Raw genomic sequence first — 24,006 nt, 5'->3', positions numbered from 1 at the left:
TCATATATCAGAATACATATTACTCGCCTTTCTGATGACTCAAATGTGGGTTGAAGTCACTATGTTCTGGAAGTAAATAATGACAGGCTCTTTGTCCATGGCAGTTTTTACAGTGTCCTCAGTTTCTTTCCTAGAAAACCATAGGTGCCTCTCAAGGTGCTGCTAAAACTTCCCTACACCACGTTTCTGTCTGCCTCGGTCAATTGCCATAGATCACAATGAAATATGGAGGTATCATAATGACCAGAAAATGAAGAGATCCCATTCCAGGAGAAGAAAAGCTAGCGCAGAAATATCCATCAAGGGGAGAGGGGAATCTTATTATCAAATATAAATTTCCCGAAAGATAATTTCAATAAAATTAAATAATAACAATTTGAAAAGAGAATGACTTAGTTCTAAGTTCACTGAAAACTTTCCCTTTGGTATTGGGTTTTTCTTCTTTAGACCCTCCCAGGAGTGTAAGCCTGTAATTTTAATTATATCTTGGCATTCTCATAACGCAAACAGCCTGTGCAGATAGTATTTATTACCTGTTAGGAAGATTGCTTATGAATATGCTTCACAAATTTCAATGGCAGTGAAATGCAATGGGTAGTGCTTTTCAAGGACAGAAAGGAGGAGTTGGGACACACAGAAGAAAAGTTGCTCATTAAGGGAAGATTTGTTATCCAGGAATGTGTAATTAAGTCTGTGTGACAGACAACACTTGGGTAGTTGTTTGATTGCTGTGTGGGTCAGGTATCAGCTCCTGCTACAAGATGTTGCCACATTAGTGTGTTGGTGAACAGGGCAGGAAGTAAATTACAGCCACATATTACTGTTGGTCTTCATTGTTTTGTTTTTACTGTACATCAGCAGGACTGTGGCTTCTGAAGACTTTGTGTGACAGGCTAGGCATTTTCTCCTTTGAGTAAACAGTAATCATGGTGTGAAGAAAGTAGGGCATTAGAGAATTTTCCCTATTCTTTGAGAATTCCACTCTTCCTTTTTAGTTTGCTCCAAGGGCTCATTGGGGATACATATATTAAGCCCTTTAAATAGTTCATAATAAATCTTTGTCTCAGGCCGATTCTGACAGTTTTTTAAAGAGTCTTTTAAGAGAGAATCCTCAATCATTTGTTAATCCATGGGGTGATCTTCAGACTTCAGGAGGGAGGAAAAAAAATAACAGCCTGGGCTCTGGATAGTGGAAAAAAAATTTAAAAAAAAACAATAGAGGAAAAAATATATAAATATGGAAACTCCCCAGAATATTGCCTTCATATATCTAAATTCTTATTTTCTCCTCTCTTTTTGAGTTGTTGAGAAATCAGCTATCAAGATATCTGGGATTTTTATTGCTAATTTTATGTTTTTAGACTTAAGTGGATCTAAAATGTTGAACTTTAAATTGTCTCAGAGAGAATATTTCCTTTTAAAGAAAAGAAAATCTTCAATGAGGAGATAATTTCTTCTTTGCCTTATTTCTCCTATTTGACACTGTTTTCCCTAATTTCCAGGCAAGAGAGAAGCATTTTATTTTAAGAGTAAGGCTGTAAATATTGGTTATTAGTAACAACAGCAACAGAAACTCTGATTGTTAAGACAAAGTTTGATCTTCCTAGGCCTTTACCACCAACATATTTACATATTTTAACTTTAGCTTTAGATTAGAGCTAGATTGGCAATAATCCTAGATTTTCACTAAAGACAATAATAATTTTAGTATGCATGTCTTTTAAACAAATAAAACATACACATGCTGCACCAAGAGAAGAATAAAAGCAATATTACCTCCAGTGCAAATAATTAACATTACTAGTCATTATAACACCTGTGCATTTGTATAATGAATTAAAAACAATTTAAAGCTCTATTGAAGAAAAGCACCCTCAATTGCAAGTATTTTATGGGTAAATTGTTGATCATGTAGGGACTTTCTTTAGACTTGCTTGGTGTGGCTTATGACTGAAATGATGCAGTAAACTAAAGAATGGAGGATGATTTTGTGTACATATGAATCAGCATCTCAACAGGCTTGTTTTCTCATTGTAGATGATCTAAAGCTTTATGTTATTTCTCAAATACAGCTTCTCAAGCTATTAAAAATAAACACTAAGAACTTTACTAATGACATGCAAATAGAGTTTGTTAGAGATAAATGCAATCATGAAATGGAGAAAATGGGCAAAGGGCAGCCTACTGTTACAGATGGATTCATTCACAAGTAAGGTCAAATAATTGAAGACCCAGCCATTAATACCTGGAGCCACTGTAGTTGAGGGGATTAACCACAGAACAATGATGAAAAATGCACAGGGGGCATTCAGCTCCAAGGCAATGAGAGATGTGTGTTGCCCATGTGAGAAAATAGTCATGGGACATTGTAGCACACAGTGCAGACCCAGAAGGCATCTGATATAGTGCCAAAGGTTGATGGTTTAAAAAAGGAGGAAAATATCAAGTATGTCATTAAAAACTAGAATAGATGGATCACCTGGCCTCATAGAAGAGTGAAAATCAATATTAGCAAACTTTATTTGTTCCCAGGCTGGTTTGTTTGGAGTAAAAATAGCTGTTTTATTTATTTTCCCCATCACCATTAGGCATTCACCAATGCCAGTACTGGACTTAAACTCAGACCTGGGTGATGTTCCTTAGCATTTTCCTTTCCCCTTCAGGGCTGGTACTCTACCACTTGAGCTACATTTCTACTTCCAACTTTTTTTCGGGTGAATTAAAGATAACTTTTCTGACTTGAATTATGATTCTCAGAACTTGGCCTTTTAAGTAGCTATAATTACAGCTATAAGCTACCAGTGTCCAGAAATTTTAACTTCTTTATTAACTTATTTTTATTATTATTGTTAAAAGGACTGTGTATTTCTGTGACACGTCTCATTGCAAGCTGTATAACTGGACTCGTTAAAGAAATGAGGGCTTTGCTATTCCCACCACTTGGGAAAATTATTCATAGCCTTGAAGAAAATATACAAATGATGGAAACATGGAGTTCAGATATGGAAAATACTTCTTTCGTAGGCATTAGCTGACAAAAATAATGATGATTTAACCCTCTGCAAAGCAAAATGACTTCTTGCAAAAGATTGAAAGACTTTAAGGTATTAGGATGGAACAATGGTCATTGAAACTTATTGGGATCATGAGACAATGGAAAATTTGTTTAATTAAAGATGTCAAAAATAGATATTCATTAGCAAAATAACAGATAAAGATAATATTGGGTTATCTCCCATACTGGCTTCTCAGAATTATTACAAAGTATAAGTAAGGTTACTAAGAATATTCTCTAATAAATAGCCCTCCATTCTTTTTAATGATGATGGATTTCATGTGGTATTTCTAACTAAAAACATTTGAAAAATAGCCATCTCAAGATGTGCTGGAATATAGCCATAATAAATCCAACAAATTTTAGCCACTCTACTCAAATTCCTCCTATAAGAACAAAATAAATAAATTAACGGAAAATATTGACTCAAAAGTGGAGATGTGCCAACCCATATTCACAGATACTTCCAGACTATACACACAGGAAAATAAAAGTTGGCCATCCTGCCAGACCCTGCATTTGAGAGGGCAAATATTTAACAAATCAACAGCCTCATAATAAATTTCACTTGAAATCTCAACTATTTCTTACTTCTCTAACTCTCTCCAGTGACAGAGCTCTAGACAATCAACATTCACTCCATCAGACAGATTATCCCAAGCTAACCTCCTCAATCCTACCACTCATCATCTCTACTGATCAAACAGCTGCCATCTTGCAAAATCCCTCCTCTGTGACACATGAAACCCTTATCCTGCTAGGAAGATGGTGCCAAACAGAGAATCAGGATTCAAAATTAAGTAGGTACTCAAGGAGACTTGAGATCTGAGGATCTCAATTTGAAGACAACCTGGGCAGGAAAATCCATGAGACTTGTCTCCAATTAAAAAATAAAATAAAACAGAAGTAGAGATATGCCTCAAGTAGTAGAATGCCAGCCATAATCAAAAGAGCCAAATGAGCATATGAGACTCTGAGTTCAAGGCAAAGACCAACACACAAGCACAAACCACTTAACTGTGTATCTAACACTTGGATCAAACTGAAACATCCATTCATTGTTTATCTGAAAGTCAAATCCTACCAGCCTTAGTCTTCTTCACCCTCATTGAAAACTCTCTCCTCTTGAGCAGCTGCCAAGTGTCTTACTCTGGTCAATCTCTCCTGCATATAGAGAGAAGCACATTGCTGCCACTTCCCCACCATTTTCCCTAATGCCTTTATTTCCAAGTGTCCTCTTTAAAAGCACAGCATTCTCTCCTGTTCAGTGCCATTGACAGTCCATATCCATGTCACTCACTGACCTTCCTCAAGGATGTCCTCTGTTCCAGAAACCTCTCACCACAAAGAAGAACCATGCCAGAATGTCTTTCCAATCAACACAGTTCCACAACTGCCAAAACTCCAAAGGAAAAAAAATCATTCTTGAACTTACCTTTCGTTAACCGTTGTCATGATGAGGTCTTGGACTTCTCACTATCATTCATTTTCAAAATTCAAACATCTGTGTAGAAAAGAAATCGAGAAAAAAAAAGGAGAGAAAAATGGACCATTTCTTTCTAGAAGACCTCAAAACATGAATTATTTGTGAGCATCTTCCAAACTGTAAGGCAATAAGTAAATAGGAAAACAGTGTAAGGAATATATAAAATTTCATTTTTAATGTGTATGTGTGTGTGTCTCATTCATAGATTGGCAAATCATTTTCGAAACCACATAAAAATGTGGAAGTTAGATAAAAATTATAAATATACAAGTAAACACATACAAGGTCATATGGAAGTATATGCCCACTAAGGAGTATACAACTGGAAATGATGTAACTACCTGGACAAATGAAGATGTTACAAAGTCCTTAAAATGTCTTAAAACTGCTTTTCAGCAAAGATCCTTGGAGCCTCAATACCTATTTATTTGTTTAACAAAACTGAATAAAATGACAGCTAGACCCTATTACCATAAAAAAAAAATCATGGTGACTGGGAGCATGGCCTAGTGGTAGAATGCTTACCCAGCGTGCACCAGGACCTGGGTTCCATCCTCAGTACCACATACATAGCAAAAAGCTGGTACTGGTGCTGAGGCTCAAGTAGTAGAGCTCTAGCCTTGAGAAAGTCCAAGGACAGTGCTCAGGCTCTGAATTCAAGGCCCAGAACTGGCAAAAAAAAAATACATCATGGAAGATACAGGTATGATCCCAGTTCTAAGAAAAAATATACAAACAAGTGGTTAATAAGACTGGAAAAAATACTGATCATAACAATTGTTGCATGAGAAAATGACTGAGGATGCTTTCATTTTCTTATGAATACCTCATTTTCAAATTTACTCTGAATAGAGCAATGTTATATATATATATATATATTTCTATATAAACTCTTTAAAAGCAGTAAATAATGTTCTCTGAGATCACTGTGTGAAAGAAGACCCTATTTTACCTCCTGGTGTCACTTTCCTTTTGTTCCCCATTGTCATGATGACACATGGACAGTCCCCTAGGACATTAGTTCCTCAGCTAGAATTCCCAACGTGGACAACTCTAATATCAATATCATAATATCAATCATGAGCTGAAATTATCATATTTGGACTGCCCCACCACCACCAAAATGTGAACAGTATCATGGATTTACAATATAGAGACTATTTACAATTTGCAATATATAGAGAAGATAACAGTGAAGAATAAATGAGTAATAACATTGGTTTACAATACCAACATGTTCCTTTGGGGCCTTGTTCAAAAGGGCAAGGGAAAAACAAGATGAGTGGGAGGGGATAAGGGGAGGGAAAGTGAGAGAAAAACATGGGAAGGGGTAACAATGTTCAAGAAGTAACGTACCCACCTTTTGATGACTGTAACTGCAACCCCTCTATACATCACTCCAACAATAAAATTAAAAATTAAAAATTAACAGGTGTGTTCTCAATTCACCTGCCTGCATAAGGAAGTGAGGGATACTCTGTTTCCTACTGGTTTGTCTCATTGCCTCACTTTTCTCCCCTTTAGTATAGCTGTTTCTTATGACACAATGTTATTGCTATTATTAATAATAGCACAAAGGCAAGGAAAAGACAACGTGCACTTGTGTATGTCTGCAATTGCCCTGTAGCCACATTCCTCTAAATAACTGTGGTAAAATATAGTAAGAGTGTCAGGTACAAGTGGCTCATACCCATGATCCTAATTACTCAAGAGGCTGAGATATAGGGATTGTGATTTGAAGCCATCCTGGAGAGACAAGTCCCAGAGACTCTTATCTCCAGTTAAAAGCAAAAAGTCACAGTGGAAGCATAAGAAGTAACAGTACCAACCTTGAGCAGAAAAGCCAAGCAAGAATGCAAAACCCTAATTTCAAGTCTAAGTAGTAGTGCATACACATACACACACTGAAAAAAGAATACATGCATTTTGTGTGTGTGTGTGTGTGTGTGTGTGTGAAACAATATCTGTGCCTGAGATGAGGACTTGGCTAGAATGCTAAAAAAATAAAATAAACATGGCAGTTCAGTTGGATACTGGCAACGAGTTATGGCCCCATGGATAGGCTGAAAGATTCATGTATATAAAATAGTATCTTAAAGTAAACTTACAAAAGCAAAGAGCAATCACTGCCACCATAATTTTTTCTTCTTCTTTGGGATTCTAATTTTAAAAGCATTAAAGGAGACAGCTGCTCATGCTGTGATATGCGCTAAACAGCCTGAAGGATGGAAAAAAATATATTTGTAGCTCATAATAACTATTGACCTTTCTGATATACAATGTTCTCTGTGTTAGCTATTCGGTTCCATCAACAGTGAAGATTGAACATGACTTTTTAATAGAAAACATGGGGTTTTGAGCTGCCTTCACAAAGGTGTTTATGTATTATTTTGTATTGTACTGCAAAGACTAAGGCCGATGCCCTTTGTCTGACATCAGGTTTGTCATAGAAAAGGGGGAAGAAAGAAAAGGAAAAGGAAGGAAATAAAAGCATGAAACAGAAGAGGGAGAGAAGGAAGCCTGCCAATGTTATGAAATATTTTTATATAAATATCTGGCTCGTAACCACTTTATAGTTGTGATAAAAGAATTGCTATAGTCGATTCTGTATGCAATATCGGTAATGGAAATCCACACTGCATCCCAAGAGGATATGCTATATGTTTTTTTCCTTCAGAATAGATCCCTGAAGTGGCAACATTTATAGGGAGTTTCCAATAAGATTTACAACACTCTTTTGCAGTATTCCTGTGGCATGGTCTTGGGCGTGTGTCACCTGCTGCAGAGTCTTCTTGTTTGGATAGCATGTACTCTCCAAGGCGATCTTTACGAGTCTCAGTTTCTCCCCCTTGAACTTCCCTGTTGCTTCATCGTTCTGTCTGGAAACACCCACTGGTATCAGCTTGACTCTGACACTGTGTAGATTTCCCTAGAGTAGTATCATCCAAACACCAACTGCAGAACAGCAGGCAGCCACTGAACACTCCTCACCCTCCCTTCCTCCAGGGATGGCCTCACCAGGAGCAACCCCTGCTAGGCGCAGGAAACCTGAAAGGCAGCACCATGCATTAGGATTCTCCTCTAAGACAGGCCACACAGAGCCAGGGAATTTATCCTGACAGGTGGCATAGGCTACCCGACTATTATTATTTTCCCCCTTTTTTCTTCCTTGATGGATTATTTTTAAGGGTACATTGAACGGAGTTTATTACATCATTATTGAACCACAATTATTTTCACAGCTCTGCTCTGGAGTTTCAGTTAATGATTCACAAGTTGCTAAACAAAGCTGAAGACTCACAACTGAATGAGAGCTGGAATGAGTCCTAATGAGATTTAAATACACCACATTGGGCTGTTTTGTCCCACGAGTTGTCAAACTGACGGCTGAGCCACAGCGCAAGTGTTACAACCATGGTGCCTGCAGAGGGTACGATAACTGGTGACCACAGGAAGGGAAGACACTGCCAACAACTCGGGGAGAGGGGAAGGAAGGTCCCAACTAGAGAATCCCAAGAGCCATCTCCCCTCCAGAGCTGCCCTGACATGTGGTAGAGACAGGCTGACGGGATAAAGCCAACACTCAGTAGACAGAAGACAAAGTATTTGCTAATTCCTGAGGAAATGATGCCAATCCCTTTTAACCATGAAACCCCACTAAGCCTGGAACTCTGAAACACTTGGTAAAAAACACTTCCTTAAAGATGAATAAAAGGACAGGACATGGTGCTCTCTCCTTCAGAATAAAGACCTTCTCGGGACAAGATACTTTTTTTTGTCTGGGAGAGTGGTGAAAGCACCCGAAAGCCACTTGCATTCCACAAACACTGTAGGATGCCTGCCTACCTAAAACACAGCAGGCATTTTGAGGAGGAAAGAGGCTGAGAAGAGCAAGAAATAGGTACCAGGAAAAAAAGATAAACAAGGCATCGTTCCAGTCTCTTAAGATCATACAATCTTACTGTACATGGCAATGTTGAAAGTCGCTTTTTAAAAGTTACCCATTTTTTTTATTGAGCCCTTGCAAATACAGATATTGCTCACACCTGTAACGCTAGCTGCTCAGGAGGCTGAGATCTGAGGATCTCAATACAAAGCCAGCCCAGGAAGAAACGACTATGCAACTCTTACCTCCAATTAACCACCAAAAAGTGCAAAGTTAAGCTGTGGCTCAAACAGCAGAATACCTGCCTTGAATGCGAAAGTTAAGGAACAGTAGCAGGCCCTGAGTTCAAGCCTCAGGAGCAGAATAAAACAAAAATAAAAAATCTTAATGGCAGAGAGAAAAGCAGCAGCAGCAGCACTTCATTACAGACTGGTGAGAATTCTACCTAGAGATGACATGTTACTTTTGCTTCTAGTTCACTTGATAAAGCAAGTCTTCTGATAAAACACTTCCAACTCCAACTAGGTACCAAAGTGTGCTCTCCTCCAGTGCCCTGGGCTTGCTTCATTCACATTTTTCTTCGTTGTACACATCAGGGGATTGTTCTGCAACCTTTCCACACATGCATAGATTGAACTACCATCCCCAGCTCTATCATCCTCTCTCATCTTATCCCTTCCTCTGCTACTTGAAAGAACTTTTGTAAAAAAGAAGAATCTTACCTTACTCATTTCCTTACTTATGTAACTATAACCATTCTGTACGTCATCTTTACAATAAAAAAAAAACTTACCCAGTTTCTCTGTATACATCCTCATCCTAAAGACCAAATATACAACAATTCCTAATTAAGCTCACAACCTATGCCAATGAAACAATTTGGCCTTCTTAAGTTAAATGCAAATGGAAACATCTCTCATATCTTCCAGATATTTGCACTTTAGTTTGGCCTGTATGTATAAAGTATTTGAAAATAAAGATTTGAATAAATTGTTTAGGCAATGAAGTGAGAACAAAAGTATAAGTACAGGATCAACAAATAGCCAGTCAAAAATATCCAAAAGAAATTACATCTACATGAATGTGTGCAGGCTTTTGCTTGTCACTGTTTTCTAAACTGCACTATATAACAAACTATTTATTTAGCATTTCCTTTACATTTTATTACAAATAATCTATTGAGGGTGAGGGATGTCTAGCCTCAAAGCATTCAGTTCACAAGACAGGCTTGCCAGTGCTCCTCCAATGCTTCTTGTCAGCTGCCCCACAGCCAGTTGCTTGTATTGATAACATTGCATGGCTCAGGAATGACATTCTAAATAGCCAAAAGACCCCTGGTAGGAAAAATAAAACACATGTTCTGTCCTAGCCTCATAGTTAGCCACAAGCACTGAAAAGCTGAAATCATCATCAGCTCTTTTCTAAATTGCCTGGTCTCTCTCAAGGGCCCCTCATACCCTATAGACCTCGCATTAAAGTTAGACTACACCTGACTTTAGCATTCTTCTTACACAGTAGTCCCTATGTAGGTAACACTGCCCCTGCATGTGTAAGCAATTGCTGTTGTAACATGAGCTGGGGTGCCTGGAATACAATGTAGTGTGCTATCTGACTCCACAGCCATTGAGAAAATTGTGTCTTCATCCAGCTGGATGTTTGTGGTCTTGGCTACTGGAAGTGTTTTACAGTACAGTTCCCATACCAGTGACAGTAACAATCACTACAGGTCTCAAATCAGCCTCTCTTCTAATGGCAGGAGGTTACTTCCTTATTGTGCCAGAATATCCATGACTCTTACTCTAAAATCATATTCCACTCCTCTTGGAAATTTCATTTCCCTCCCCCCTACACACACACACACACACACACACACACACACACACACACACACTCCACTATTGCAAACACAATCTTGCTGAACAGAGCTGAATTTTTAAGCCCACTTTATGGTGTGGATTTTGATGGCTTCATGTTAGTTCAAGTCTCTAAGGACCAGTGTCAATAAATGTGAAGGGGACAACAGTGAGTTGGCATACTTTTCCATTTCCACCAGGATGAGGAGAAAAAACTGCTATAAATTAAGTCTAACCTTAAATGTATAATCTGTCCTTGGGAGGAAAAAAAAAGGATATAGCATCTTCAAGCTTTCGGCATCCCTTACGAGAAAAAATTGGTTCTAAGGGTCTCTGATCTTGTGTTTTAGTAAAATAGAACTGCACGGCTGACTGACAGTTCTGATCTAAAGCATTTACGTTTAAGTTTTGATCTCTCTGCTTTTGATTAAAACTAATGAGCTCATTTAATTCAAAATGGGAATCTCTGATAAGAGAAATAAGGTTGATGTGATTGGATTAGAGGGGCAAATTAAACTCTTAGAGCAGAAGTTTGTGCTTATATAGTGTATTAAAAAGCTGTTGGCGTATTATGGCGTGTTAGATGATGAGAAAAATTTCATAGTAATTCATATTTAATCAGAAGAAATGAAAGTACTAAATATAACATGGCTCTGCTTCTCCCTTGAGTGATAAAAAGCTGTACATTTAAAATGACATCAGATCCATGCTCTCTAAAACAAAAAGAGAGTAAAAAAAAAAACCTTAAGAGAGACACATAAGAAAGGGACACTTGTCATTGTTTCATCAACCCCAAACATGAAAGTCATGAATGCAAGAAAACACAGTCCTGCTCAGATAAGAATGATACTAGACAAGTTCTGACAGCAATAGCCAGGTTCCTGTCCATACAATGGTTCTCTTCTTTCTTCTGAGCATCAAGCATCAAGTATAAACTATAGACTACTTGCTGTTAGAAATTTTCAAGTGATATTTTATAATTTAAAATATAAAAGCTTGGTTTCACAAGTTTTAATATATCTTTTTTTGTCGGTCATAGGGCTTGAACTCTCGGCCTGGGCACTGTACCTGAACTGCTTAGCTCAAGGCTACAGCTCTACCACTTAAGTCATAGTACCACTTCCAGTTTTCTAGTGGTTAATTGGAGACCAGAGTCTCATGGACTTTTGTGCCTCATCCTCTTGAGTAGCTAGGTTTCCAGGCATGAATCACCCATGCCCAGCCTAATATTACATATATCCAACTCTGAAATTTATTTCATGCACATTTTTAACCTCTATCCCTGAGAGAATATCTGTTCATTGTTGGATATTATTTTGCTTTCAAATAAGAATAACTTTAATATTTAAAAAGAATAAAATTAGGATATATAATAAACTTAATTCTCCCTCATTCATTTCTTTGAGGAAAAGAAGTTTCAATTTATAAAAAAAAAAAACCCTTAGAAGTTTGTTTGTTTTAAAGAAAATAGACATGTGGCCTGTTTGCAGAAAGGTGTTCGCAAACAACCAAGATTGAAAAGTACCACTGTAAGATTCAAAGATCAAAAAAAAAAAAATTCTGATTCCTGGTCCTGGTGGCTCACACCTGTAATCCTAGCTACTCTACTCAGGAGGCTGAGATCTGAGAATCACAGTTCAAAGCAACCCCAGGCAGCAAAGTTCATGAGACCCTTATTTCCAACTGACCATCAAAAATCTAGAAGTGGAGCTGTGGCTTACGTAGTAGAGAACCAGCCTTGAGCAAAAGAGCTAAGGTGTAGCTCCTAGGCTCTTAGTTCAAGCTCTAGTATTGGCAAAAAGAAAAAAGAGAGAAAAAAATCTGTTAAGCATGAAAACTTAAAAGAAACGAGTACCTTATTTAAGAGAAGTCACGTATTAGAAGTTGAGGAGGAAAAGGAAACTGAAGCAGACACCAGTGGCTCATGCCTATTCATGAGGCTGAGGTCTGGAGGATCAAAGTTCAATGCCAGCCTGAGCGGGAAAGTCCAGGAGACTTTCATTTCAAAAACAGCCAACAAAATGCTAGCTAGATATGTAGCTCAAGAAGAAGAGCACAAGCCTTGAGTTCAAGGCTTGGTACTGGATGAGGGGTGGGGAAGGAAGGGTAGAAGGAAAGAAAAAGAAGGGAGAAAAGACTAAGGAGGAGGATAGGGAAAAGAAAGAATGGGAAGTGGAAAGAGGGAAAGAAGGGGACTATTTTATGTTTGGGTGAGGGCAGGGATGGCATTCGACATCATGAGAAGTTTTCATTTCCTTCTATCTTTACATGCCTATCTGGAATCATTTAAGCTGATCTAATATGTATAGTTCCTCACAGTGAAACTTCCAACTCCAGGGAATGTCAAGAGAACAAAGAGCAAGACTTTCCCCATCCACAGCTTCTGCTTGTTCCTTGAGGATCCTATCATTGTACACGGCAGGTCCTTTTCCATACAGTTCCTCCATGTGAGCCAGCCATGCCCCCAAAGGAGCTGCAAAGACGGGTGCCAGTGGCTCCCATCTATAACCCTAACTATAATCCTCCCATCTATAATCCCCCTATTCAGGAGGCTGATCTATGGATGTTGGCTCAAAGCAAACCTAGCAGGCAAGGCCATGAGACACTCATCTCTAATTAAATGCCGAAAGATAGAAGTAGAGCTGTGGCTCAAGTGGTAGAGCCTTACAGGAAAAAGCAAAAGTGACAGTGCCCAGGCCGTGAGTTCAAGTCCTAGTACTAGTTCAAAAAAAAAATAAAACAAGAAAAATAAAAAAGGAAAGGAAAGGGAAGGGAGCTGCAATTGCTTATTCTTATAAGAGCCTACTTAGGAAGTTGCAGCAAGTTAAACAGACCTGGAAAAACTCTCATCCAAACCCAGAAAGGAGTTACTTTGGATACATTAATTTTCTTTTTTATTTTCTGCAAAGTAAACATTTTCTAAATGAGGTAAATTGATTACTGCGCTCTTAGCACCCATCAGTCATTTCAGTCATTTATTTTTAGTGAACTCAAGGATTGCACCTGAGCAGTAGCTGGGGAGGGGTGGGGGAAGGGGCTGTGTAGAGTCTAAGTCACACGTGTATGTATTTTCTTATTCCTCAGTAGAGTCAACCAGCCCCAGTCTGCTAACCACCGACAATACCCTTGAGCGCTCCTTTTTCATCCGAATGAAATCTACACTGACCAAACGTGGTGTGCATATCAAGTCATCAGGATATAAGGTAAGCTAGACTGGGGTAGGGCAGGGAGAAAATCCTGTGTTAGATAAGTACTAGGTAATTTGCACTGAGTTTCCAGCTACTCTTCCTCTCTCGATAGAAGCATCTTTCTACTTCTTTATCACTTCAGACAGTGCAAGTCTAACAAATACCCCTACCAATCTTCATCCAATCTTTCCTTAAAACCCTGGTTAACAACACACCACGTGACTCAGTACCTGCAGGAAGTTAACTTTGATGAAGAATTTAACAAATATCCATTCCAGACAAATGTTCTAGAACTACTTCATACCCCTGTCTCTGCAGACTGCCCAATTCAATAGCTCTGTCATCATCAGATGTGTACATGTAGATAACAAAATCAAGGTGGGATGTTAGAAACTTTAACTTTGAAATTGCAATTGCTGAACAGCCAGTCATATTGAAGTGGATATCAAATGGTCAAAGAGATGAGGCATATGTCCCTTACGAGCAGAAAACAAAGTCTGCTTGTAATCTAACATTATTATCATTCTAAGGTTAGGGACATAAAAGTCTTCTAATCTCAAAAAAAACCCCTCAACGTTATTCCAGTTACTATAGCAACATAAATTAAGAGCTATGAAATTTATGAAATGCCTTTGGCAACCTGACTCTTATCAATTTTACAACACACTAGCCAATCTCCCACGTACCACTTATTGTCTGTAGGAAGGCAATGGAAACAGAATGTACCATCAGTGTGGCCGGCATGGATCTTCCCCAATCTTAGATTTAATTCTTAAGGTGACCCTAACATTGTTGATGTGTTGCTACTATTATGGGGCCTTAACATCTTTATATAATTTATCAAGAGACCAGCAACTATATAAAGTCTGAGTTGGACACTGTCTTTGACATTAATTCTTTAGAAAAAAAGAGAAAGAAGAAAGGAGATGGGAAAAGCACCCTTCCAAGGACGACCTTTAGCTGAGCTGTCCTACAGTCTGAAAGGTACATGCAGAGCAACCTTGACCTTTAGCAGGGTGTGAAGCAAAGAGGAGGCAACCTCCACCTACAGTAGCATCACCCTATAGACACTTGTTACAAGACACTCTATTGAGGAAAGACACTACAGTGCATTTGTATTTCTCTGCCTTGCAGAACACGGTGCATTTATTAGTTAACAGTATGGCATTAGCAACTTTGGAATTGCATTAACAGACTACATGGGGAGATTTATTACTTTAGTGCTAGAAGGTCATGAGATTTCCTCCCAACTCTTACATTTCTCTCAGCTCTCTTTCTTCACCTTTCCTGGACTTCCACTGCATGGTAGAAACCATACCCTAGGTGGAAGAGGGAAGATATAGTTTGGATAAAAAATAGTCTAGCTGGGGCTGGGAGTTTGGCCTAGTGGTAGAGTGCTTGCCTAGCATGCACAAAGGCCCGGGTTTGATTCCTCGGTACCACATACATACAAAAAAGCCAGAATGGTGCTGAGGCTCAAGTGGTAGAGCTCTAGCCTTGAAAAAGTCCAAGGACAGGGCTCAGGCCCTGAATTCAAGCCCAGGACTGGCAAAAAATAAAAATAGTCTAGCTTGGTGCCAGTGGTTCACATTTGTACTAGACAACAACCAATGGCTTATGATTGTAATTCTAGCTATTCAGGATGTTGAGATCTGACAATCAAGGATTGAAGCCAGCCCAGGAAAGTTCATGAGATGCTATCTCTAGTTAATCACACAGACAAAAAAGTGGATCTGTGGCTCAAATAGAATGCCAGCCTTGAATGGGGAAAAAAAAGCTAAGAAACAGCACGTAGGCCCTGAGTTTAACCTCCAGTACTATCATTAAATATGTAAATGGCTATCAGATAATTTTTTAGGAAACAGGGGAAAAAAATCCTTCATATTACAAACCAAGGACTACAAAGATTACAAAGCTCTTCAGAACCTTTGGTCTGCAAAAACAACAACAACAACTACCACCACCCCACTGGGATGCATACACAAAGAAATAATTTAAGTGTAAGCAAGAGATTGAGTAAGTACTTAAGTCCTTTGATTTGCCATAAAGGCACCTCAGTAAAGCTGGTTTTTGCCACTTTGTCAGAAATTAAGACACGTGAATAGCTTCAGATAGAACATCCATTCACTCAGCAAAGATTTATTAAGCGGCCACTAAGAGAGTTGTTCTGAATCCTGAAGGAAAAGCTCCCACTATCATGGTGCTTATACTCTAGTGGGGGGGGGGGGGCGGGAATAGCTAACTAAAGATGATGATTTTGGAGAGTAACAAAAGCTGAAGAGACAGCAGGGAACATCCAGGAGAACTAGGTATGCCCTTGGATACCTAAGCATTAATACTCACCACAGTCCAAAAGAGAACTAAAGGTTAATTCACCTGTCTTTGCTCATTGAAGCTCAGCTTGAATTTGGAGAGTCAGGCTGCACTTAACCACTCCACAGGGGTGTGAAGTGGTGAGGGGAGCTGGAGAGCTCACCAGTGTCACCCAGTAGATGGAGCCACCATGGGACCAAATGGAAGAAAAATGCTTTGAAGCAACTTGAGTTTAGGAGTCAAAACACTTTTGGCTTTTTCTATGTATGTGGTACAAAGGAATCCAACCCAGGTCTTAGTACATGCGAGGCAAGCACTCTACCACTAGGCTAAACTCCCAGCCCCCTGGCAATAAGTCTCAAGACACCAAGAAAATGCACTGATTTGTCCACTGTCCCTTAATAAGATAAACTGCTTAAGAGATATGTTAGTTTAATTATCATTACAGTATTTCACCTTGTTATCTGATATATTGTATATATGCATATTTGGTTATTTGAAATTGGATAGGGAAAGGAAGGAAACAAGATGGGGGGGGGGATGAGGACCAAGACATGAGAAAGGGTATCAGTGTTTGTGAAGTAATGCACCTTCTATCTGGTGAATATAATGTAATCCTTCTATTGATTACAATAAAAACTATATGAAAAAAGAGAGATGTTGGTACCTTCCCTCTTCATTCTCCCCCTCCTCACCATCTTTCTCTTCCTCATTCTTGCTCTCCTCTTTTCTCCTCTCCATCTTCTTCTTCCTCCTTGCTCTCCTCCTCTCACTCCTTTCTGCACTTTCCTCTTCCTCCCCATCCTTTCCTTTTTCCTCACATTTCCCCCTCTCTTCTCCTCTTCCTCCTCCCCCCTTTTCTCTCTCCTCTTCTCCATAACATCCCTCATTAAAAAAAACCTCATCTGAGGGCTGGGAGTTTGGCCTAGTAGTTGAGTGCTTGCCTAGCATGCACGAAGACCCGGGTTCGATTCCTCGGTACCACATACATAGAAAAAAGCCAGAAGTGGTGCTGAGGCTCAAGTGGTAGAGCTCTAGCCTTGAGAAAGTCCAAGGACAGTGCTCAGGCCCTGAGCTCAAGGCCAGGACTGGCAAAAAAAAAAAAAAAAACCTTATCTGAATTTAGTAGAAGACCTGATAAGACACCGTGACATGACACAGTTGAATCGAATCCCTGTCGATTTTCCTTCTCAGCAAGTAAATCTAGCAGCTTATAAAACATTCCAATAAAACAGGTAATCACACCACCACACAAATAAACACAAATAAAAATAAACAGCAATGATCATTTCTGCTCTCCATATTCCTCTTAATTTATTACCACTGTGAGTATCTGTTCCCCCTTATGTTAAAGATCCAAAATGTTAAGCTTCTCTCACTGCATGTCACTGTATTTCTCTCCATATTTTCTATGACCTGAGCACATGAAACTTTCTAATTAGCTTCATCATTTTGTTTTTTGCAGCTATCACTGAAAGGAATCATAGTAAACAAAAGCATCACTTGTTGAACACTGCCTCTGTGCAGGCCCTGAGCCATAAGCCTTTCCACATTTTTTTATCCACAAAGTTCTATTGTATAAAACTTCCTATAGGTAATTAGCTATTATACCCATTTTCAGGTAGTGAACTGGGGCTTAATCACTGAATTGCTTCACCATCTTAATGCAGCTTTTTTTTCCTGGCAATATGAGGTATTAAACACAATGGTTTATGCTTGCAAGGTAGGGGTTCTACCACTTGAGCCAGTCCCTTATGCCTTATTTTTGAGGTACCATTTCAGTTTACCCCCTGGCTTGCCTGAGCCATGTGATTCTCCTACTGTGTCTCTCCATGTCACTGGCAAAGACAGGTGGGCATAGTTGTGCCAGCCATTGCGATTCCCTCATAGCTGGGGTAATAGGCATGTACCACTGTGCCTGGCCATTGGTTGAGATAGAGTCATGCTAACTTTATTTTCCCCATGTTGACCTCAAAACATGATATATCCTCCAAAACTAGGATTACAGGTTTGAGCCACCAGACATACAGCTCTTAAGTAGTTATGAGGAGCCATAATTGAATCCAGCAATTTAAGCTCTCGATTTTTCCCCTTAGTCCTTCTACTTCACTGTTAAATCATAAAAGCATGAGACAGACCTCGACATACGTGAAGAAAAACTTTTTGCCTGAGTTAGAGCTTCCCACTATGGCCCACCATATCCCACTGCTTCAAGCCTTGGTGATTCTGAGTTATAGATTTACCTTCTTCTCCATGACTCCCATAAATGCTCACATCCAAACACCTGAACTACTCCAAAGTCTGAAGCTTTTGAGCCCTGACATAGGCTACCAGTGAAAAAGTCCATACCCAATTTTAGCTGATGGGTCAAAGTCAAAACACAGATGAACAAAATAATACATAAAACTAAATTTGGGCTCCAGGTATAAGGTTTTGTCTGAAATGTAAAGGAATCCCATGTTCAAACGAGTGTCCTATCCTCAAAAAAGATCTCATTATAGACATTCAAGTATTTCAAAACCCAAACCACTTCTGCTCCTAAGCATTTCAGATATTCAAATCAGATATTCAAATCAACCCTCTGACCAGAAATTCTAAAGAAATGCCAGCCTCTGTTTGCTCATTGGGCATTTGTGGGCATGGAATTCCACACAAATCATTGTGGCTTAGTTTGCCACACCATGGTCCTCAAGAAAGTTGCCTATCTAATAAAGCTTCCCAAGTAGGAGCTGACATTCAGTTCTTTCTATCCTCATTTGCTTAGAAAGTCACAGTAGCATGTTATCTGGTGTTGCCACTTTTCTATGCCTTAGGGACTTCCTTGTTATTTAGGTCTCATTACTGGTCACCTATCAGCATAACACAGTTCTCATTTAAATTGCCTGGCATCAATAATCTGCCTTCTTTATCTGGTCTATGTCTGGAGGAACTCTGTAGGTGTAACACTGGAAGTGGGGGGAGGCTATAAGGAGATATGTAATCAGGGAAATTACAGAAGTGAAGACTAATTGGGTCGTCTCCTTAGTTCCTGTCTTTGGAGGATAGTTTCCTTTAGTGGTGGACTTTCAGGTTTCTAATCTACTCGAAAATGCCCACCTGCACCACTGTCATTTCTGGAGGATTTAGCCCCACATTATGAATGTCCTGATGCTAATGCACAGTAGAGTAACCTCAACTGGGAAACAGAAAAAAAAGACAAGTCTTTGTCCTGGTCTGCTCAATGCTGAGAATGTCTGAATTCTTCACAGAATCTGCAAATACCAGAATCCCCTTCTATGACAAAGGGAATGTGGAGTAAGTTGGGATTCTTGACAAAAATCAAGTTTCCCCATCTGACATGAGTGGGGGACGTATTTGCCTATAGCTTAGTGTTGAGTTAAATGACTTCTGAAATCCTGTCTGGCCTCCTTAGGGAATAAAAAATCATATAGAAAAGAACTGCCAGGTTTATAAGCATTTCTGGTAAACGTCTGTTTTAAGAACATCTGGAGCTATAGTTAAAATAACAAGGACAATTCATTAAAGAACTAGAATTTAGCAGGCCCCAGAGGTTCATGCCTATAATCCTAGCTATCCAGGAGGCTGAGATCTGAGGATTACGGTTCAACCAGCATAGCACTAAAGACTGTGAGACTCTTATCTCCAATTAATCACTGGAAAACCAGAAGTGGCACTGTGGCTCGAGAGGTAGCCTTGAGCTGAAGTGCTCAGGGACAGCATCCAGGCCCAGAGTCTAAAGCCCCACAACCGACTAAAAAACAAACAACAACAAAAAAGAATGAGAATTAACTAAAAATAATTATTTTATTTTCTCTAAGGACAGGAAGAAAAGATGTATTTTACATTAGAACATTTCTTCTTTGTTTTTGAAACCCCAGTTGCATCTATTCCATGAATTAAGGCTGTATGAGATATATATATATATATATATACACACACACACACACACACACACACACACACACACACACACACATACATACATATATAAAGTCATTTGTGTCATTTTGGGATCCCTTTAAAAGATTTGATGGCCAGGCACAAGTGGCTCATACCTGTAATTGTAGACACTCAAGAGGCTGTGCTCTGAGATCGTGGTTCAAAGCTAGCCTGGGCACGGAAGTCCCCATAAGATTCCCATCTGCAATTAACTACTCAAAAATCAGTAGTGGCACTCTGACTTAAGTGGCAGAGTGCTAGCCTTGAGCACAAAGAGGCTCACAGACAGCTCCCAGATCATGACGTTGAGCCTCACAACTGACAAAAAAAATAATTTTTGATGAAATCTGAGGAATCTCTTTCATAATGATAAATTTATTTGCATCTGTAGGTTCTAGAGTTCTTGGAGTTTATCCATTGATCTCATGTTACAAAATCCTATTTAATATGATGCCATCTTGGCACTTACATAGTATATTTTTCTGAATACTTTTCATCTATGTCACAATATCCCTTCCCTTCCCTGTCCTTCCTCCTTCCCATTTGTCTATCTAGTGTTTAACACATATTAGAGTCCTGTGACAAAACAGATCAGCTCTTAAACTGCGAAGTACTAAATGATGATTTACATTTTCTTCCTCCCCTCCTGAAAATAGGAATAATCTTCCACAAAGTATTTCTCACAAAAATATTTTTTAGAACTATTATGCCTACCATTTTAAAATTACAGTCAAGAGAGCTCTTTTCGGTAGCACCTGGTCCCTCTTTCCAATTCACTTAGGTGTACAGCAGAAGAATTTCCAATGTCAAAAATTTAAAAAAAAATCACAACTAAGTAAGTTTTTAAGGTTGAAGGCTCTTCATATGCAAACTTGTTCTTGATTGAATGTTTATATTAACAACTCTCAAGATGATAGCAGACTAGCAGGGAATTATTACTGTTTCAGTCTTTTGGGATTTAGTTCTTAGGTTAATGCTTCGATAAAGTCCTCAATGCTCAACTAACCAGCTTCTCCTCTTGCTCCCCTACCACATTAATGCACTGCCCGAACTGGCTGGATCTACCTGCTATGTTTCCAGCTCTACTGTGAGAAATTCCCAAATTACCTCCCAGGAGATTCTATTACTCCATATTTATCCTACATCTTGGCCACCTCAACTACCTTCCCAATGCCTCAGCGACCACTTACCTCCCCGCTGCTCTACCATCAATGATTCATAGTGCCAACATGTTTAATAATCTGACTGACCCCAGCTTACCTTTCTTACCTGTGCCATTCTTCCCTGCACTGCTTACCACTGATGTCCCCACAACATAATGCCCATCTGGTTGCATATTCAGAGTGCTGCCTTTGATTCCACTGTTTTCTTTCCCTAAAATGCCTTTTTGCCACCTGGAAACTCAGCCAGTACAGCACCACATAAATATACTCCTTTTCCCTCCTAATTGATAGAAGTAAACAATTCCTCCTTTCCATGCTAAAACCAGCACTTGGGGAATGTTACTTATGGTATTCGTGCCTCCGTTTTCTTATCTGTAAATGAAGTTATTAATAGCACTTAAGCCCCAAAGAATTTCCTTTTACAAATATAACTAACACAGGTTCAGGGCTGGTCTCAGAGGTTCAAGCCTATCGTCCTAGGTACTCAGGAGAGTGAGATGGAGGGGTTCAAGTTCAAAGCCAGTGCAGGATGTTAAATCCTAAAGAATTTTTTTGCTAGTTCTGGCTAGAACTCAGGGCCTAGGCACTGTTCTTGGGCTTTCTCGGGGCTAGCACTCTACTACTTGAACCACAGCTAGACGTTTGGCTTTTTCTGTACTGTACATGGTACCAGGGAATCGAACACAGGACTTTGTGCATGCTAGGCAAGGACTCTACCCCTAGGCCACACTCCTGGCCCCCAAAAGACTCTTACCTCCATTCAACCAGCAAAAATCCAGAAGTAGAGGAGTGACTTAAGTGATAGATCTCAAGCCTTGAGTGAAAAAGCTAAGCAAGAGCACAAAACTCTGAGTTCAAATGCTAATACTAGCACAAGAATAAAAACAAAGAAAAGACAAACGTAGAAGTTCATCCAAACATCTCCCTCCATTTTATAAAATATTTTCGTATGATTTCATATGAACATCTTCATTCTTTACGCCTTTATCTCCATTTTCCCAATTTCAAGGGAAACTTGAAATAAAACTGAGACACAGAAAACTGAAATCACATATCTAAATTCATATAAATGGCAAGACAGAAAGAAGTATCTAGATCTTTTGACTTCAAGCATCTTCTTTTAAGTATATTATGTTAGGTGCTGGGCCTTTTTCAGCATTCTTCCCTAGCAGAGTGTGATGCATAAAGTTGTCACTAAATAAATGTTGGAAGAATTGAATTGCCTCTTCTTTTCTTCTGAAATATGAATGAAAAATGTTGAGAGATACATGACATAGTACTGAGATTTCTTCTAGCTGACATTGCTTTTTTAAGTGACCATTAGAATGGCTGTGAACTCATGTCCTAGGGCTTCCATTTCTCCATCTTGCCTACAAATATACTGAGAATCTTTATCAATATCTTGCCCAAATAAAAACGTATTACTTCCTTTCGGCCATTATTTGAAAAGGAAAAAGCACAAATAACATCACTTATTTAGCAATACTTCATGGTGGAGTCTGGTGATCACCATTTTTTTCCTAGTTTATCACCTTACAAGAATCTTTTCTTTTCTGGAGATTATATTTGGGGACCCTCTTTCTGAAATTAAAATATTATAGTTTCTTACCTGCTTTGCTAAAATCAAGTAAATCTTAGAATGTTCACCAACATCCTGCATTATGGCATAAGCTATGTTTTCCCAAAGAGTACCATGAATGTGTTGAGGGCCAAAAGAAGCTGGCTCTTCCTTGTCCAAAAGGACAATTGTATGTTTCCATTATAATGGAAAGTATAATGAAGAATTTGCCCAGCACTAATGCAGGTAGCACTGTAACTGGGTCCTTCTCTGGAGATTTCTATGAGCATACACTAAACTCATCAATGAGGAAGTGTGGACATACTAAATGCCTTCTGGATGTTTTTCTTCCAGTTTGAGATTCTGAGATGTTCCGGGTATCCAGACATATCAGTACTTCTCCTGAAGCTTTTGCTTCAGTTTTATTGTTATCTTGAAATGACTACAGTGTTCCAAGCTTTGTGAAATGTAACTGTCTTGTCAAATCAATAGATGAATTTTCAGAGACCAAAAATTCTGTCAACCCATTCCAGCTTCCAAGGGCTGTGCATTTATTGCCTTTCAATCAACCAAGACACCCCGAATAAATTAAAGAAGAAAAATTTTTTCCGAGGCAGAATTTACAGGCAGAGGTTAGTCTGATGAAAAATGCAAATAGAGGAACCAATAAAATCAAAATTTTTTTAAATCTCATTATCTCAGTCTCTGCTCACCTCTGCACAATTGTCCATTACAACATGGTTTTCAATGTCATTTTAAATACAGCTGACATTGTTTCTGATCTTGAAGAATTTATTTCCCATTACCAAGTCATGACAGTAGTTCAAGCTTGGGCTATGCCATCGCTGCTGGGACTCATCAGCTGACTATTTTACCACCCGGTGGCATAATCACTAGACATTGTGTGAAGTGTCTATACATTCCCAACTATGTCCATGGTTACGACCCATATCTGTTGCTAACTTACAGTGCCTCATTTTCCTTTATACACTGTATAGAAAGAAAAGAGAGTTAACAGATTTCAAAGCAGCAACGTCAGACCTCCAAGAGTTGGGACTTCATCCTACATCCTTTTCCCTTTAGCTTTAAGTCAGTTGTTCAATGTCTTTAAATGACTGTTCACTCTCTTGCAAAGTGGGCATTCCAAGAGAACCTTCTAAGACTAGTGAGAAGTGAGGCAAGGTAGGTAAGGAGTTTACCTCAGTGTGAGGCCCACAGCAAGCACAGACGACATGTCCATTTGTGGAGCCACATGGTTACAGGGTTCACATTGTGAATTCCACATTGTGTGATATAAGTGGGTGTACATTAGCCCAAACCTTAACTCCTACTCCCTTCACATATGTACCTGTAGCCACAGAAAGCAGTAATTCATCAGCAGTACTTCAGATTATCTCTTGGAAGTTACATGAGCTCTGGAATAATAAATGATTTCTCTCGAATATAGAAAATGCATTTATTTCTGGGAAATTTCTGCTTGCTTTAGTGTCCTGAATATTGATTCGATTATAAGGGACAAAATATGACTGAAATACGTCATCTGTCCCTTTAACAAAAGAAGCACA

At 39.0% G+C, this 24,006-nt stretch overlaps 1 protein-coding gene across 5 annotated transcripts in view; it reads left to right on the top strand.

Moving 5' to 3' along the window:
• Npas3 (neuronal PAS domain protein 3) overlaps positions 1 to 24,006 on the top strand; it is an 828,644-nt gene that overhangs the window by 745,378 nt on the left and 59,260 nt on the right. For all 5 annotated transcript variants that reach the window (XM_090345197.1, XM_090345194.1, XM_090345193.1 and 2 more), the window contains one exon: positions 13,365 to 13,483. In XM_090345197.1, the coding sequence (XP_090201323.1) occupies positions 13,365 to 13,483 (119 nt within the window). The remainder of the gene's footprint in view (positions 1 to 13,364; positions 13,484 to 24,006) is intronic.

The sequence above is a fragment of the Megascapheus bottae genome, chromosome 14 (genome assembly GCF_031878675.1).
Source record: "Megascapheus bottae isolate mThoBot1 chromosome 14, mThoBot2.hap1, whole genome shotgun sequence".
Lineage (NCBI taxonomy): Eukaryota > Metazoa > Chordata > Mammalia > Rodentia > Geomyidae > Megascapheus > Megascapheus bottae.
The sequence above is the reverse complement of the archived record's forward strand: the minus strand, read 5'-3'. Positions and strand labels throughout refer to the sequence as shown.